Below are 17,656 nucleotides of genomic sequence, written 5' to 3'. Positions count from 1 at the left end.
GCACAACAGCTTACGGACTGTCTTATTAAAGCACTCACGGCTTCCACAAAGCGCACGCTCGGGAAAGGTACAGGGAGACCATACTGGAGCGAGAGCTGCACACGTAAACACCGAGCCTATGCGAGTAAGCGAGCGATGTTAGCAAGACTCCGCGCAGCCGGAGTGAACTGCCAATGGGAAGAAGAGAGGTCGAAGCTCTAAAACAGGACTTCCTCTACGAGTTTAAACGCTCCAAGGATGCCTTTTGGAAAGATAAGATCTCCTCAGCCTCCTCAAGCAAAGACATATTTAAATGGTCGGTTGCACAAAGCCACAGGATCCTTTCAGACCCCGCCACTCCGAGATGTAGACAACCAAGACACGCTTGTCTCACAACCAAAAGAGAAGCGCGACTTATTTACCCGCGTCCTCCTTAGAAACGCTGCAATCTCCGAGGACATACCAACAGAAAGCCCAGTCCTACAAAGGCAAGCTACGCTTCCTTTCCCGCAGGTTACGAAGGACGAGGTACGGTCTTCGGTTCTCACCACGGGAAACACGACTCCTGGGACCGACGGAATCACTACGACTGCTTTGAAAATAGCATGACCAGTTATTGAGGATATTGTCCTCTCACTTTATAGCGGGTGTATACGCGAGGGTTGGCATCCTACTTGTTTTAAAGAAGCAACTCTCGTGATCCTAGCAAAACCGGGAAAAAGAGACAAGACACTCCCGCGCTCCTATAGGCCAATTGCGCTCTTGGCCGTCCTCGGAAAAGGCTTGGAGAGACTCATCGCCAGACGACTTGCCTGGATCGTAGTTAAACATCGTGTTCTGCACGATCAACAGTTTGGAGCACTCCCTCTTCGCTCTTGCAGCGACCTCATCGCAGCGGCCATCCACGACATCGAGTGCGCCTGGCAAAGAGGCCTGGTTACCTCTATGCTTACGCTCGATATAAAAGGGGCTTTCGACGCCGTGCTCCCAGGACGACTAGTCCGACGCCTCTGCGAACAAGGATGGCCGGAGAACCTCGTACGCTGGGTCTCAAGTTTTGTTACCGGAAGGAGAGCAAGAATAAGGCTTGATGGGGAGGTAGGAGACGTCTTCGGTCTCGAATGCGGACTACCACAAGGCTCACCCGTGTCTCCCATTCTATTCATGCTCTATATTGAACCTCTTTTCAAGCTAGGCATAGCTCGCCTAGGAAGGAAGCGATCTCGTTTCGGCTACGCCGATGACGTCGCTATCTTGGCAGGCTCAACATCACTAGAGAACAACTGTGACATCCTAACCAAGGAATGGAAAGAAACCTTAGGATGGGGCGCGACGGAAGGAATCACTTTTGACCTCGATAAGTCCGAACTGATCCACTTCACTAAGAGACGAAAAGACGGAAACCCATCAATCACAGTAGGTTTGCCGGATGGGAGGTATCATACAGTTCAGGCTATCAAAGAAGGCTCTTCTCTACGCTGGCTCGGCGTTCACTTCGACCGTAAACTCACATTCAAGAGTCACGTAAGAAACCTCTCTACAAAAGCATGCCAAGTAGTCAATGGACTACGGGGACTAGGGAACACTGTCTGGGGCGCGCCTACGTACTTACTTCGTCGAGCGATCACCTCTTGTGTATTACCCACTCAGTACTATGCATCTGAAGCATGGTGGCCCGGCAAGAGCCGGATAAAGAATGGACGTACTATCTCAAACGGGGTTGGTAGTCTGCTACACCAACTGGACGCGACGCAAACCAAAGCCATTAGAGCGATGGTCCCCGTATACAGAACTACGCCTGTACCGATCCTACAGCGCGAGGCGGCTCTACCCCCAGCAGAGGTGATACTGGACGCGAAGCTCCACACAGCGTCCACCAGAATCCATCGTCTGGACGAGCGACACCCTCTCCGAACGAGACTCAGGGACAAATCAGGACCAGACTCACGTCTACGACGAATGGCAAGCCTCGTAAGCAAAAATACCGAATACATCGATCCGTTAGAACTCCCCCCTTGGGAGCAACTAGCGGACTGGCAGACAGCCCTCGCCAGGGTCGGCTACGAACCTAATAAGACCAAAGAAGAGCAGGCCCTCTCCTTTGCAGGCAGGATGGCAACTTTCTCCAAGCGGGACATTGTTGTCTATACTGACGGGTCCCAGATGTCGGACGGCAGCAGCACCTCCGCCGGAGCAGGCTGGGTAGGGTACCAAGCTACACGGCAGATCTTCCGCGGATCCGAACCACTCGGGTCCCAAACTGAGGTGTATGACGCGGAGGCACATGCTGCGTATCACGGCCTGATGGAAGCCACCCGGGCTCCTACGGCTCGTATGGCAGATAACGTCCACATCTGCCTCGACAACCTCGCAGTCGCGGCTAGACTATACTCCCAGAGCACAGGAAGCAGCCAGGCTAGATTTAGGGCCTTCAATAGGCTCTCTTCCTCCTGGACTCGGAGACAAAGAGAGAGCTGGACAACCCCCGGCAGGGTTTATGTTTGGTGGTGCCCTGGGCACACGGGAGTACCAGGAAATGAAGAAGCGGATGCTCTAGCCAAGGAAGCCTGCAAACTAATCCCAAAATCACAACCACAGCCCTCATTAGCGCACCTAGAAAGGCAAGCTAAAGTAGCTACCTTCCAAGCCTTTGCCAGAAAATGGCTATCCCAATGCCCTCGGCAATATGCCGACCTCGAGATAATTCTTCACCCCAAGCCGCCCGAACTCCGCCTCCCTCGGCACTTACTAGGAAGGCTATACGCAGCAAGATCCCATCATGGAGACTTTGCAGCATACCACGAGAGATTCGCTCATCAAGATGCGTTGCTCAACTGCAGCTGTGGGAAACCCAAGACACCAGTCCATTTCTACTTCTGCAAGCGTGGACGCAAGGCTACACCGCGCTACCTCCGCCAACGTATGGCCAAAGCAAGCATTGATTTCTTGTTAGGTTCTGCTAAGGGAGCCTCTCTTCTATGCGAATGGATAGAGGAGACCAATTTCTTTTCCGAAATTTGCCCGAGTCATTGAACAGGAACGTTAGGTGAAGACGGTAGCCTGTAATATAGTTTAGATTAGTATAGACCATGTCGGCACAGCGCCCGGCACGTCCTTTTGTTACCAGACGTTAAATACATCATCATCATCATCATCATCAACAACAATAACAACAACAAGAACACCAGATTAACCCAACGATATTGCTACCGATCGCGATACCAGGAATACCTGTGTGACTAACCTGTGGTACACGCAAACCAACAGATAGGCTTCATGATTTCCAGGCACGAATAGAATGGCGCGAAATTGTCGAAGTTGCGTCAAGAAAGCGAGACACTCCTCTTTGTGCGCCACGACATTCCCTATGTCACCAAGGAGGCCTAGGTATGGTGCTTGCGGCACGATTTCGAAAATGTCGTAAGCTTTGGGAGATTCGAGATGGAGGTCGGAAACTATTTGAATAGCCATTCTGAGCAGGAGCGGGGTTTGTAATGATGGAAAATCGTGGTGTTGGTTGGTGAAAGTTGTTGGTTAATTGCATAGGAAACCGCATCCTTACTTGGGCCGCAATCGATATAGTGCGTAAAGTACCTTACAGACACTCGGCACTGTATTAAAGGGAACTTTCGGCCAGGTTCAGTCGGAGAGAAAAATCTTTAAACCTATTCGGAATCGAGGCAGGTAAAGAACCCAACACAAATCAGTTATCACTGTCTTAGTAAGGTATGTATACAAACACTACTATCGGACGTTCTCTAGAATTCAGAGGTGTACTGAGTATTACAATCTGCAAGCCGTAGCTTGACCAAGTACCAGTGGTAGCTGAGTAGAGGTGTGTGGTATTACTGGAGACAAGTGGGCTGGAATGAGCGTATGTAAGCTTGGAAGAGCAGAGCTCCAATGCCTGGTTAGACATATGATTTACGTGAACCTATGTAAGTCGGTAATACCTCAAGTCTGTGATACATGAGCAATGATAGAGGCGAGGACCCTTGGCGCCCGACACGTTCTTAAAATCGGTAATCTCCGCATTCGCCCCCTTGCCTCTTTAGGCCATGGAATACTTTCCTCTGTCAGGGGCCACTCAAACCTTACACATCAAAATAGTTGCTTGCGACAACGTCAACTTACAAGCCTGCTGCAATGTTTACCGTCCGACAAGCGATCGGAAAAGGCCTCGGAGTTTTTGCTTCGAGACCAATTCTCACAGGTCAAAGAATCCTCACTGACCAGGCTCTACTCACATTCACCTCTTCAGACAGCAACTCGATCCTGCGACAAGCTCACCTCCTCTCAACAGCTGGCCGGAATTCACTACTCTCACTATCAACCAATCCCAGCAAGTCAAGCGTCTTCAGCTGGCTAGAGTCAGTATGGCGAAGCAAGTCTGCTCCACAAGACATAGTGTCTAATCACACCATCCTCAATATCTTTCGGAACAATAACTTCAGCATTGGCAACCAGACCCAGGCGCTCTTTCCTCAAGTTGCGCGCTTGAACCACTCGTGTGTCCCCAACGCCCAAGGAAACTTCAACAAGGACTTGAACGCTTTCACCATTCACGCTACCAGAAAAATTGAGCCGGAAGAAGAAATCACGATATCCTACCTCGACGAACATTTGGGCCTGAGGCAATCCCGACAGACCGCGTTGCATGACGGGTACGGCTTCACGTGCGGGTGCTCTGCTTGCAGTTCGACGACCTCTTCAGAAGCTGGTGAGGTGCGCCGGGCGGAGATCCAGCGCAAGCTGGAGCTTTTCGCCGAAGCTGCTTCTGAGGATCCGGAGGACGAGTTCAAGATGATGCTTGCGCTATTGGACGCTCACGAGGCGGAGGCTATCCGCGGGCGTGAGGTCTCGACGATGTATATCGCTACCGCTCGCAAAGCGTTTGACTTGGGAAAGCGAGAGGAAGGACGGGAGCTGGCGTTGAAGGGCCTGCAGCTCGAGAAGGAAGCTGTGGGTGATGACAGCCCTTTTTATGCTGCTACTCTGGAGACAGTGCAAGCGCTCGGAGTTGAAATTTGATTCTGGGTTAACGAATAGCTATGGTCGACTAAAGGCAGCAGACTTTCATTTCCGAAGTTCCGCGTCTCGAGATACCCAACATAATTAATTTTTTTCGTTCCGTGCATCTCGTCCAATTCAAGGTAGTCTCTAATCATCTACAAACTAGGAAATACATCTTAAACCTCAAAATCAGATGCCATCGACCACTGGCCGGAAACCGCGACCAAGAACTGACTCATCGACCAGTTGCGTAGACAACGATTCCAGCTCCTTGCTCATTGACTCAGGGCTGGCATTTTCTTGCAAGGAATGAAAATCGAGTAGCTTCACACCTTCTTCCATAATAAGAAAGTTGTATCGGTTCGCATCCCCGTGTACGAGTCCTAGCGCGTGAAGCTTCTTCAAAGCGGCCTCGCAGTCGTTCAGATCCTCAATGGAAGCAAAGCGTCCATCCAGCTTCTCCAGCAGAAGACCCATCACGCGCCCATTCTCATGGATGTGAGCGAGGAACCGCGGGGCTAGTCCGGTACCCTCGAGCAGTCGATATGCTCTCGTTTCTTGTTCGATATAAGGTATCTCCCACTCGAACCGGGCAATCAACTTCCCTCTCGCCTAATTTTTCTTGGCATTTACTGTTAGTGTAATAAGTGGGATACCACCAAAATCCTTAACAGCTGAAAACCCTTCCCCTCTCCTCCGGCGCTCTCCCGCGATGGCCTCGCAGCCTCCGGCGGGCTCTGGACCGTTGCCGGCCTCCTCGGCCGGCCCTGATCGAGGCTCTGGACCCTCTTCTGAGCCGCCCCCATCCTCAAGGGCTAAACGCCGCCGCGAAACCGAGGCCCAGCCACTCCGGCCCAGTCTCGTGGGAAGCCAGCCCGACGCCCCAACAACAACCCCCTTAACGGCTAAGGGGCCCTCGACTATGACTGGGACAGCTACTGGAGCTGTCCTTACAGCTCTTAATGAAGAGGCTAAGCACTATGAAGCCCGAAAGGACGTCTTTATGGCTATTGCTCAGTCTGTGGACAACGTGATCTCTTGCTTTGAGGGGCCTAGGAAGCAGATTGCAAAAGAAGCTACAACCTATGTAATCCAAGCCTTGAAGAGGATTATGGGTAACGAGACTACGGCTCCGGCTCCGAGCCGGAAATGGACTGACGTAACAGCCTCGGCTTCAACTACAGCCGTGGCCGTAGCCCCGACCCGTACCCGTATCCCCACCCGGCCCGATGTCCAGACACAGAGTCTGACGGAGACCCGGGCCCAGGCTCTATCCCAACCGAAGGAGGACCTCCGGGTCTTTACCCGTATCCCAGAAGAGGGCCTAGCGGCTGCTAGGAAGCACGCCCCCTTCGCCCTACGCCGGACAGTCTGCCAGGCCCTTAGGCTCCAGCTGGCAGATATCCCACACATCTACCATATTGCAACTGGCTACTCACTGAGACCCCTGAATAAGCAGGTCCAGCAAGCCCTCCTTGCAAACAAACAGAAACTAGCAGAGTGTCTTAGAGCCTATAAGGTTGAGACCCCTACTAAGTGGTTTACCTACGTCGTCCCACGTTGCCCTGCTAAGACATGGACTCTTGATGGCGACGCCCTTGACCCAGCTACTCTGGTAGAAGATGAGGTCCTTGCCCAAACAGGACGTAAGCCTACCCGGGCCCAGCAGTCCCGGCTAGGTGTAAACCCTATTATAAACGAAGTCTCCTGGGTCATCTCCTTCTCTGTGGAAGTACCACCCTTCAGACTGTTTAACCAAAGCAGCAGGTCTCAGCTTATCCAAAAGAAGAAGACCCTAATCAGACATGACCCTGGATGCCAGGGATATCATTCGAACCGATACTGTAACCGACAGCCACTCTGTAGCAACTGTAGCAGGCCCTCGGGATCCCACGAGACTGGGCCCTGCATAGCTAGACCGAAGTGCGCCAACTGCTCCGGCCCCTTCCAAGCTAACCATAAGGACTGTCCAGCAAGGGCCCTAGTGGTTAATGGCTCCCCTACCCTCCCAGACCGGAAGGAACTCTCCCGGATCCGAAAGGCTGGTCAGAAGGCCTATGAGGCCCTCTATCAGAGCAGCCAGGCTGGCACCCAAGCCAGCAACACCCAGCAACCTAGCAACAGCCTAACGAGCCATCAGCCCGGCTCAAAGCGCCCACGCGCCCCTACCCCTACCCAGGACTCAATTGTTGTAGCGGACGCTAGTGATGCGGCTAGCTGTAGCAGCATGGATGAAGATGAGAATGGGGCTGAAGCAGAAGGGCTCCAAGCCCCTGACGACCCAGTCCTACCCCCCCTACCCAGCCAACCTACCCTAGCTACCTCAAGAAGCAGGGCTCAGCGGGTGGCGCAGAAGCCTGATTGCAACGTTATTAATGCCTACACCCACCTCGACCTCGACTCAGAGCAGTAGGCTCAGGCCAGCCTCCCCACGGGTACTACGAGTCGCCCAGTGTAACGTGGGGAAGAGAAGCCCAGCTCATACAGCTCTCCTAGAGCTCTGCTGGGCGGATCAGATCGATATAGTACTGATCCAGGAGCCCTGGATAGGCTATAGAGATAAGATATAAATCAATATATACCCAGGCTATAACTCTTATGTACCAGTTAATTTCTGGAACAATAGAGACACAAGGCCTAGGGTTATGACCTATATACGTAAAGGTCTAAGGCTGCAAATATAGCAACAAAGACCTACCTAATTAAGAGATATCTTATTGTTGGAACAGCAAAGGCTGATAAGGAGTAATAGGCAGGTACCATGGTGTTACGAGCTGGACAAGGCAACCAACTGTGGCACAAAGCAAAAGCTTCGATAATGACGACTCCTGTGGAGGCAATACTACTGTATTGGATCTGATGATGATGATGGGAAAAGCTGAGCGCTGGCTGGGCTGGATATCTGGGCAAGGTGTAGGTGGGGCAGCTCCGAGATGTGAAGGAGCTGCCTCACGTGACCCACCTGCACCTGCCACACCGCCCCTCAGGCCAGCCACAGTGAAAACTATCGTACATGTGAGAAGCAGGCTCAAATACCGACAATCCCAATTAGTCCTCCGCTGTATCCCATGCTCCGCCTATATCCTCCGTCCTGTGCCTGAGCCAAATAATCCTTTATCCCTTGTTTGTTCGGTCGGGTATAAGGATATCTATATGCTCATTTGCAAGCGATTTTCGTAAGGCCAAGCATTTTGACGAAGTTGGCGTGCTTCTCGTGATTTAACGGCTTCGTGAGTCCGTCAGCAGGCATGTCATGTGTTCGGATAAGTTTGAGGTTGAACAAGCCGTTTTTGACTTGATCGATGATCCACTTGTATCGTAGATCGATGTTCCTGGTTCGTGCCTGGTTTAGTGGATTCGTTACGTTGATCAGCGCGTTGCGGGAATCAGTAAATAGGACCGTAGGACGAGGTTGAGTGCAGCCGAGAAGTCTCAGCAGCTTATGAACCCATTGGACCGAAAGTCCCGTTGGAGTAAGGTTAATGAATTCAGCTTCCGTGGAGCTGGTTGTGACGTAAGTCTGTTTCTTCGACTTCCATATCACTGGGCCACCGGCAAGGATAACGACGTATCCTCCAGTGCTCACTCGGGTAAGGCGACAGTCGCCAAAGGCCGCGTCGCTGGCAGCATGGAGTCCGAGGTCATCAATAGGCATAGAAGCGTCAAAGGTGATGCCGAGGTCGACTGTGCCAGTGAGGTATCTCATGAGGTGCTTGATTGCTGCGAAGTGGTGCTCACCAGGGCGGCTGTTGGCTTCGCAGAGTTTGCTAGTTGCGTAAGTTATATCGGGGCGCGTACCGGTCGAGAGGAAATTAATAGAGCCTGTCATTTGCAAGTACAGCTTGCAACGGTCAGTTTCAACTGGTTCATACTCAACTGGCCACTTGGCGACGATATTGTGATCCATTGGTGTGCGGACTGGATGGAGGTCCACGTATCCGAACTTCTGAAGCATCCTGCGACAGAATTCGGCTTGTGATAGGTGTAGGGTCTTGGCTCTCTCATTGCGACAGACTTCGTAACCTAGGAATCTCTGAACGTCTCCCAGTTCTTTCATGCTGACAAATGACTTAAGGAGATCCTTGACTTTGCGAATAGTGTTCCGGTCTGGAGCAGCGATGACGTTGTCATCAACATACATCAAAACAATGCAGTTGTACTCGTCATGGATAAAAAGGCAGACTTCGCCTTCAATAGCTCGAAAACCGAGGTCAGTCATGTGACCTTTGATCTTGTTGAACCACCATACAGGTGCCATGGGGTGGCCGTAAAGGGCACGCTTGAGGAGGCAGACTTTGTCTCCTTGGCGATAGCCATGGGGCTGCTGGACGTACACCTTGGTATCGTCCGGGATAGAGGCGTGAAGAAAAGCTGTGTCGTAATCGAATAACTCTGCGATGTAGGTCTTGGTTGCAACAACAGCAAAGAAAACACGGATAGAGGTTGCATTAGCGACAGCTGCGTACAATTGTTCAGCGGACCAGTCAGATACCGCGTGGTTGCCACAGACAACCCATCGGGCACGATATCTGCCGTCAGACTTGATATCGCATATCCATTGGCCAGGAAGAATCTTTTCTCCGGTTGGAGGGTCAACGAGTTCCCAGGCTTCGGCTTGCTGTAGCGCCTTGATTTGCTTATCAAAAGCAGGTTGCCACTTGTCCCACTCAGGACCCTCTTTGGCCTGCTTGAAAGTGCGAGGTACGGTTGGACCAGCGAGTGCGGCAGCGGCGATGGCAGATAATACTGGAGGCTGGTTGTCTTCCCACACAACTGTGTCAAGGCTGACATAGGCTTGTTGATAACCATCAGACTTGGCATACGTGTTGCCTCGGAGAGAGCAACCGCTGAAACCGCCCCTCTTCTTGACCCAAGTGCCCTGTGAGTTTCTGACATGCTCACGTGTTGAGGCTCTGTTTGGTTGGCTTGGAGGAGGGCGAGATTGACGAGTTCGTCTAGTTGGTTGTGTTGTAGGTTGAAGATCGTGATCTTCTGTGGCAACTACTATAGTTGCTTCATCTATATCCTGTTGGATAGCTTCTTCGATAGCGTTATCGAAAGATGTATCAGTATCGTGCTGTTGAACAGTTATGTTAGCAGACATCTGCTGATCAATAGGGCTGTCTGGTTCAGGGGTTGGAAGAGGGTTTTGGGTAGTTGCCTCTTCGGCAGACTTGTTGTCAGTGGTTTCGTCCTGGCGGTCAGGAGTGCTGGACGACTTCTGTGCTCCTTCATACTCAACAGATGAGGTGCTGGTGTCTGGATCAGCAAAAATGGCATCGTGATCAATGGTTGGGTCATTGTCTTCGTCCTGGTGCTTGCCCTGTTCATAGAAACGAACATCGCGGCAGCGGTATACCTTGTGGCTTTGAGGTACGTAGACGTAGAAGAGATGGCCGTGAAGTGAGTCGTATCCAACGAGATATCCCTTGATGGCTCTTGTCTCCATCTTGTTGGCGCGGGCTGGTTGCAATGACCCCTTGCGGTGGAGATAGGCAACGCAGCCGAAAGTGCGGATATGGTGGATATACGGTACGTGATGGGCTTCGTCAAGATTGAGATCTTTCGCGAGCATCTCGTGGGGGCTGAGATGGCCTGGATTGGTTGCTTTGGGCAACAGGTTGGCAATCGTGATGACTGTGGTGACGGCATAGTCCCAGAGATAATCAGGAAGGTTGGCGTCAATCAGCATGGTTCGGGCCGCCTCTGCAAAAGTCCGGCCAGCTCGCTCTGCCTTTCCATTCATGCTTGGGGTGTCAGCAACAGTCAATTTGACTTTAATGCCTCGTTTGGTGTACAGCTCCTGCGAAAGAGCATTGAAAAGCTCGGTGCCGTTGTCTATTTGAAACGCCTTAATCGAAAGGTTGGTCTGGTTTTCGAAGAAGTTGATGAATTCTTCGATACGATCAAGCACTTCGTCAGCACGCTTGCTCTTGAGCAAGTATCGCCACTGGAAGCCTGTACGCGCGTCGATCATGTGAATTAGATAACGTGACTTTGTATAGGACAAGGGTTCGAATTGTACCAAGTCCATGTGAATGAGATGACCGGGCTGGGCCTCTCGAATGGGGGTTTCTCTGCTGATGAGTTGTTGAGATTTGCCTAGGTGGCAAGCCTCGCAGTGAAAGGTGTCAATTTCTTGTTGAGGAAAAGTTATGCCCACACGACGGCAGGCTTCAACGACCCTGCTCTTGCCCGCGTGGCAAAGTCGCTTGTGCATAAGGTCAAATGTGACTTTGTTGTTATTCTTGCTTACCATAGCAAGGTTAAGGGCCGCGTTAATTTTCGGGCCTTCGTAGTTGTTGGTGACGATAACGGCAACATTGTTATGCCAATCGAGTTTGGCGATCGCGACGTTGTTTCCAATGTGGATAGTGTCGTCGCTGACCTTGTAGCCCTGCTGACGGAGTGTGCCTTGACTCAGCAGGTTGACTGGGCAGTCAGGGCAGTACTGTACATCCTCAATTGACCAGTCGACCACCTTGTTGCTGTCATCTGGATCAACGGCAGTGAAGTAAACCGTGCCGTAACCAGCTGGCGATGCGTACTGACCGTTGGCGACTTCCATGGGTGGCAGTATTGCCTCGGTGAAGGAGGTGAACCAACTGAGGTTGTTGAAAGTGGTTCGCGAGCACCCGGAATCCAGGATAATGTCGTCACGGTTAATTCTGCCCGTTGCCATCGAAGTTGAGCACGGCAAGACTGTATGTCCCATTGTGTTCTGGTGGAGAACGTTCGGCGTAGCCTTGACCGCGACTGCCTTACCCTCCCGGCATTCGGAGGTACAAGTATGAGCAGCAGCTTTCTTGAGCAGGTTCTCACGGTACTTATGGTTGGACGGGATGAGGTCGGGATGGGCGACCCAGCAAGAGGTAGTCGCATGTTTCTTGCCGCAGTGTTGGCAGTCAGGACCATTGTAGTTGTTGTTAGGTCGCTGATTGTTGTTTGAGGTGTTACCGGAGGCCTTGTTGTTGCCGTTGCTGTTGTTTCCAACGGCGACGTAGCCCTTCGCGGCATTGAGTGAAGCAGTCCTTTCGGCATTGGCCTTGAATGTGAGATCGCGTGTGAGATCTTCAAGGGTCTTGGTGTTGTCCTCGACGTACTTGTCGTAAAGTGCTGGATATTCTTGTTGGCATCCGTTGAGTAGGATGAACATGGCTTTCTTGTGCCAAGAGGGGACCAGCTCATCGATACGACGAATGAGATACTGGCCACGCTGGAGATACTTATGAGTATCTGAGAAGTCCTTTCGCTTGAGGTTGCAGAGCTCTCGAACGAGCTCGGCGACGGCATCCTCTGAAATCTTGGGGATGATGGTCTTCAATTTGTTCATGAGAAGGAAGGGGTTGCGGTCAGCCGTCTTGATGTCGTATCCATCAGCGAGGAGACGATCGAGGACTTTGCTGATTGATGCGATGATGATGCCGTACGTTTCAATGCGCTGGCTCTTCCAAGTAGTGAAGGCCACAGCCTGCGCTGGAGTGATAGGATCATCGCGATGGGGTTGAGAGACGTCTTCATCGACGTACTTCTCGTAATCGAGAGTCTCAAGGGTGAGATGCAGTACTGCGTACCATTGGTCCCAATTTTCTTCTCCCTTGAGGTCGGGCACCTCCCAGCGGGCGCGGTTGCCAGCCATGATGACGATGGAGGTGAAAGATTCGTGATAGTGTGTGTATAGGTGTAGACGGCCTGTACGGTCGCGTCTGTTATTGTTTTTTTTTTTTGAGGAATCTGTACCTCTGCCGTTGCCAGTCGCGACGCCGCGATCTCTGGTCGACAGATTAGTAACTGCTCAATTGAACGGGCTCTACGCAGAGCTGGGCGATCAATTCATATGGGGTAAAAAGAAAAAGAGTCAACGCTGGGCTCTCATAACCTGTGGAGGCAATACTACTGTATTGGATCTGATGATGATGATGGGAAAAGCTGAGCGCTGGCTGGGCTGGATATCTGGGCAAGGTGTAGGTGGGGCAGCTCCGAGATGTGAAGGAGCTGCCTCACGTGACCCACCTGCACCTGCCACAACTCCGGCATCATTGTCCCTTGTTCTGCATTATATAGATACGCGCCCACAGTGACAAGTTGCGGCGGGCGTAACACATGGGCTGGCTGGCACCTGCCCTGGGCGAAGTGGGACAACTGGCTTAGTCATCACGGCCGGATAAAGGTGGGGCAACCACCCAGGCCGTCACTACCTACTTCGACCGACTCCTGCCTACAATGTAAGATAGAACAACAAGAAGAACAAGCAATAGGATCACCAACAGACGAGTGATAATTGCTACCACTATTTGTCGTATACGACCCCGTGAACCAACAGTTACGATTGGTGCATAACGTTAGACTTTGCAGTCGGAGCAGCCTGGTTGCCTGTCTCTAGATTTCTAATTCCGGACTTTATGGCTTTAACGGACGGAGAAACCACGACACTTCACCGGTTTCCGAGGAATGCAAGCGGAAGAGCTTCAACACTTCTGTTTGCATTGAGACTATAAATACAACTCAAAGGTATTCATCAATGGAATCCATAACAGAGGACAAGCACATCGCATCTCTATTACTACTCGCAATACTCCACGTACCAACATTGTATCTCAACATGTCTTCTAAGAAGATCATTCTCATCACTGGTTAGTTCTTGCTCATGATGAAAGCATACATGCCACTAAGGTAGTCAACAATCGGAATCAGAGCTAACAGAATTCAGGTGCAAACCAGGGCATTGGCTTCGACAGCACCTGGGCTTTGGTCTCCGCATCCCCCGACAATCACGTCGTCGTCGGCTCCCGTAGCGCGGAGCGGGGCGCCAAGGCCGTGGAAGATCTCCAGGCCCGGAAGCCGGCCGGCACTGTGAGCCTCTTGGAGCTCGACATCACTTCCGACGACTCCATCAAGGCGGCGGTTGAGAAGCTCACCGCCGACTTTGGCGTCCTCGACGTCCTCGTCAACAACGCCGGCATTGTCATTACACAACCCAAGGATCGCCGGTCTGAGCTGATCGACACTTTCAACACCAACGCAGCTAGCGCATTGCTCCTCACCGAGGCTCTGATACCGCTACTCAAGAAGTCCAAGGACGCGAGAATCATCAACGTCACGAGTGGTCTCGGTTCCATCCACGGACGCACTACTCCGGGTGGTGCATTTTACGATGTTCCCGGCGATGCCTACCGCATCTCCAAGGCGGCGCTGAACATGGCGACGGCGCATATGCTGTGGGCCTACAATAGCTGGGGCGCAAAAGTCTGGGCCTTCTGCCCTGGATGGGTCGTCACCAATCTTACGGGTGAAGGTGACAGGCAGAACAGAATTGATGGAGGTGCTGAGAGTTCGGAAACCAGCGCGCAGGGCATTCTCGAGATTGTTGAGGGCAAGAGAGATGGTGAGGTTGGCAAGTTTCTTCAGAGGAATGGTGGGCAGTTCCAGTGGTGATCCGTTCAGAAGTATTAGGAGGATACCAAACTATTCGAACGCTAGAAATTTGGGTCTCTCAACTCATCGCTTTATCGATATTTCTGTGGTCCGCATAATCCCCTGTCCTTTATCATCCTGGAGGATCATGTCCTCGCTTCCAGACCCCCTAGCGCCGTCTTTCTCATATGGGCTTCGATGTAGGTCACTACCGGCGCTGCGCGGTACCTCAGGAGGTCCAGCAAGAGGTCGGCTATGCATCTCGTATTCAACTTGGCTGTCATGCACTCTGTAACCCTGGCGGCGCTTCGAGGTATTTGTTCCGGCCGGCCTTCTGTTCTCGTACAATTCGCCATGGTAACGGTCGCTCGATGAGATTTTGAGGGCATGACCGACAAGAGGCTTCAAAGATGGTGCGCAAGCGGCGATGATTCCGAGGTTAAGTTGTAAGCTATGACGATTTAGTATTGAAGAAAGCAGATGATAGTTAAGGAAAGAAGCTTACAATTCCCAGAATTGGATACTCTGGTAACTTTGTAGTTGTTAGTTGGGAACACTTGCGAGGTGATAGCTCTATGCGAGGTGATAGCTCTATGCGACTTACAAAGTCTTGTCCATGTCTTTCCCATAGGCTATTTGGTAGACTGACTTGATGACACCCATAGCTACCGCACTGTGAACACTTAGCGCAGAAAGCGACACCTCAATTGGGGTTCAACACACAAGTAACCAAGACTGAGAACAATGATGAGATATATCCGTGTCCTCAGCTTCATCTGCAACGTCCAGATGATGCTCACAGGAAGTGTAGCGAAGCATACATCAGTGAAGATGTTGAAGGCAGTATTGATCAAGCCGAATTTGATGAAGAGAGTGATTGGGTAGCATTTGGGTTTCAAACTCTTGTCCCAATAGCCTTCCAGTGGCTGACAGTAGAAGAAGAACGTCATCCAGGCCACGAAACTGTAGGCAGACACAAAGACTGTGGGTAGTCGCAATCAGCAAAGCATCGTTTGTGGGGTCTTGTGTCTGGTCAGTCACAATTCGAGGTAGGCACTTACCAATCAATGCCCAAAGAGATCTCGAGTACCAGATACTCCTACTGAGCCGGAGGAGAGAGAGGCCAATCGATACTTTCAGCAATGCCAAACCAGCGATGGAAGATATAATCGACTGGAAGAAGCTTGACTTTCTCATGATGACCATGTTCTCGGCAGGGATGGTAAGTGTGTGCTTCCCAAGACCGTAGAAGGATTGCACTGAAAAGATTGTCATGCCTGCCACAGCACAGAGCTTCCAAAAATCAATATTTCTCAACCCTAAGGACAAAAGCTGGACACAAGGAGACGTACCACAGATGCGATGGCAACGTAGTCGTCTCTTCCCATAACTTTGACGATGGCTGCACGGGTGTACACGCGAAGGCCAACAAAAAGCAGAGCAAGAGCGTGGAAGCCACCAGTGACGCCAACAATCATGGCGGTATTGCTCTCTTTGGCCCATTCCGGGTCAAGGGGCGTGGTAGGTGGTGCAGCTGAGGACATTGTGGCCGATTATAGCTAAACAAGACGTACACCGATACCAGGCAAAGTAAGAAGCTGAATACATAGATGATAGAGAGAAAGCAATCCCGGATAGAAGAGCGAGTCATGAGTTCATATCATGAATACTCACATGCAACATGTAAGAATCAGTTTGCTATCTGTGAAGACAGGAAGCAAAGCAGAAGCCAAAAGCGTACCACGGTCGTCTCACAGCAATCATTGGTACGGGAACTGAAATGATGCGAGTTGCTCGTCCACCTACGTTCCATTCACTTTAGGTGTCAAGGGGGTTTGAAGTCCACCTGCCTCTTCAGAGCGTGAAATTTCATAAACATGGCTCTGATGTGGCGAGCTCACTCCTGCAGCCGTCTTCATCGAGAAATCAGGCATCCGGTGGGATGAAATCTGCACTACTGTTAGTCAACGGCATCGCTGCGGCACAGAAAAGTGTGTCGTCCCCTGGCCACCCGAGCCCTTCGGATGTTGAGTTTCCCTTGCATGAGTGAGTTGTGTGAAATTCATGTCTAATATACACAGTCAAGATGAAAACGGCGAATGAGCCTGAATACTCTTGAAGCTATTCACTTGCTTTTCTTTCCTCGTTTCCTTCAAGTTTACTAAGGACGATCTAGTGAAAATTCTCCCCGGACAACTTGCCACCGAAGAAGTCTGTTCCAACTTGAACTGGAGGTTAAGTGATACTCGTTACTATTTTTCGTCAACTTCCAGGGATCAGTGGAACTTGGGCTGCGAGACTGCGGCGAGATTCCGTCGAAACACCCATCGCTCAAGTTGGGCTGTGAGGATTTATTTCCTTCACCAAGTTTTGCAGCCTTGGCTGCATGTATGTCTGCCTACACTATATGCCGCCGAGTCTTTTGGAAAGCCACCAAGGCCGGCCCATGCCAATCGCCAGCCTCTCGGTCAACAAGAAGCACGATATCATTTCCCAATGCGATGTACGAATGTCCGAAAGATCAGGGGAAATCAACTTGGCGGAAAAGTGATTGAGGCGAGAGACGCAGTTGCTCCACTGTTTGATGTCTCTTTGAGGTAAATGAACCGTGTTAGATGATCTTTTCCCCAGGGATCGCGGGTAAAAGACTTTCATGTGAGCAATTCTCTACTAAATGCGGGATGTAAGTCGACTCGTCGAGCCAGGGCAATGGAGGCTTGGGGGCCAGGGGTAAGGAAAGAAGTGAGAAAAGTCATTCGTCGACGGTCTTCAACCGCAACCGCAACCGCAGCCATATCCGATCCTGACGCACTAGATCCATGCCTGGTGGTGTGATGCGGGCCGTTGTAGGGCATGTTCCCCGAACTCCCCTAGCGTTTCTGTTGGAACTAACATCTAATGTTGACAGACTGTGGAGCCCCTGCATGGGTTGGAACGTTGGAGCTAAGATGATGTGACATTCTGACGAGCGGGGGCGGGGGCCCTCGTTGCAACTTGCAGACTTGCAACTCATCTTCGAAGCTTCCTCAGAAGCTCAGAGGGGTGGTCCTGACTCCTCGATATGGACTGGCTTGCGTGTTCGGGACTTTGAGAACTTTTCCATCAGCCTCCAGAGCATCATTCGCACACTCAGACTGTATCAAATCCATGCAGGCCGTGGGGTGAGTGAGGGCAATGGCGTCCTTGACTTCCTCGATGTCAAGACGCGGGCTTGAATTCAAGGGTCAGGGGTCAGTAACGAGGACGACTT

General features: G+C 51.4%; 5 protein-coding genes across 5 annotated transcripts; 2 read left to right on the top strand and 3 right to left on the bottom strand.

Annotated features, from left to right (window-relative positions):
- Nucleotides 1-3,000: 3,000 nt before the first annotated feature.
- BDP81DRAFT_345662 (uncharacterized protein) lies at nt 3,001-3,496 on the bottom strand. Its single transcript, XM_060586097.1, has 2 exons — nt 3,224-3,496; nt 3,001-3,039 (listed from the first exon to the last, which is right to left on the bottom strand). The coding sequence occupies exons 1-2, from the start codon at nt 3,448-3,450 to the stop codon at nt 3,006-3,008; spliced, it is 261 nt and encodes an 86-aa protein (XP_060447902.1). The 5' UTR covers nt 3,451-3,496; the 3' UTR covers nt 3,001-3,005.
- A 525-nt stretch (nt 3,497-4,021) lies between these two features.
- On the top strand, nt 4,022-5,160 carry BDP81DRAFT_423863 (TPR domain-containing protein). Its single transcript, XM_060590106.1, has one exon. The coding sequence runs from the start codon at nt 4,126-4,128 to the stop codon at nt 5,008-5,010; it is 885 nt and encodes a 294-aa protein (XP_060447901.1). The 5' UTR covers nt 4,022-4,125; the 3' UTR covers nt 5,011-5,160.
- Nucleotides 5,161-5,181: 21 nt separating this feature from the next.
- Nucleotides 5,182-5,589, bottom strand: BDP81DRAFT_314612 (uncharacterized protein; the record flags this gene model as incomplete). Its single annotated transcript, XM_060584012.1, has 1 exon — nt 5,182-5,589. A coding segment is annotated over one exon (408 nt), but the record flags the coding sequence as incomplete, so codon positions are not given.
- Nucleotides 5,590-13,594: 8,005 nt separating this feature from the next.
- Nucleotides 13,595-14,427, top strand: BDP81DRAFT_314519 (short chain dehydrogenase; the record flags this gene model as incomplete). Its single annotated transcript, XM_060584002.1, has 2 exons — nt 13,595-13,625; nt 13,703-14,427. The coding sequence occupies 2 exons, from the start codon at nt 13,595-13,597 to the stop codon at nt 14,425-14,427; spliced, it is 756 nt and encodes a 251-aa protein (XP_060447899.1).
- Nucleotides 14,428-14,490: 63 nt separating this feature from the next.
- BDP81DRAFT_480147 (uncharacterized protein) lies at nt 14,491-15,950 on the bottom strand (the record flags this gene model as incomplete). The annotated part of the gene is made up of 5 exons (XM_060594913.1): nt 14,491-14,857; nt 15,011-15,079; nt 15,130-15,388; nt 15,468-15,699; nt 15,759-15,950. The coding sequence occupies 5 exons, from the start codon at nt 15,948-15,950 to the stop codon at nt 14,491-14,493; spliced, it is 1,119 nt and encodes a 372-aa protein (XP_060447898.1).
- Nucleotides 15,951-17,656: the final 1,706 nt, after the last annotated feature.

The sequence above is a fragment of the Colletotrichum phormii genome, assembly GCF_030913505.1.
Source record: "Colletotrichum phormii strain CBS 102054 chromosome Unknown BDP81scaffold_6, whole genome shotgun sequence".
Classification (NCBI taxonomy): domain Eukaryota; kingdom Fungi; phylum Ascomycota; class Sordariomycetes; order Glomerellales; family Glomerellaceae; genus Colletotrichum; species Colletotrichum phormii.
Note: the sequence above shows the minus strand (reverse complement) of the source record. Positions and strands in the feature narration are given on the sequence as shown.

Excerpts from the sequence above, each read along its gene's own strand:
- BDP81DRAFT_345662 (XM_060586097.1), bottom strand. The coding sequence starts at position 3,450 with ATGGCTATTCAAATAGTTTCCGACCTCCATCTCGAATCTCCCAAAGCT. Across the intron at positions 3,040-3,223 it reads TTGGTTTGCGTGTACCACAG|GCTACCGTCTTCACCTAACG; the intron begins GTTAGTCACACA and ends ACTATATTACAG.
- BDP81DRAFT_423863 (XM_060590106.1), top strand. The coding sequence starts at position 4,126 with ATGTTTACCGTCCGACAAGCGATCGGAAAAGGCCTCGGAGTTTTTGCT.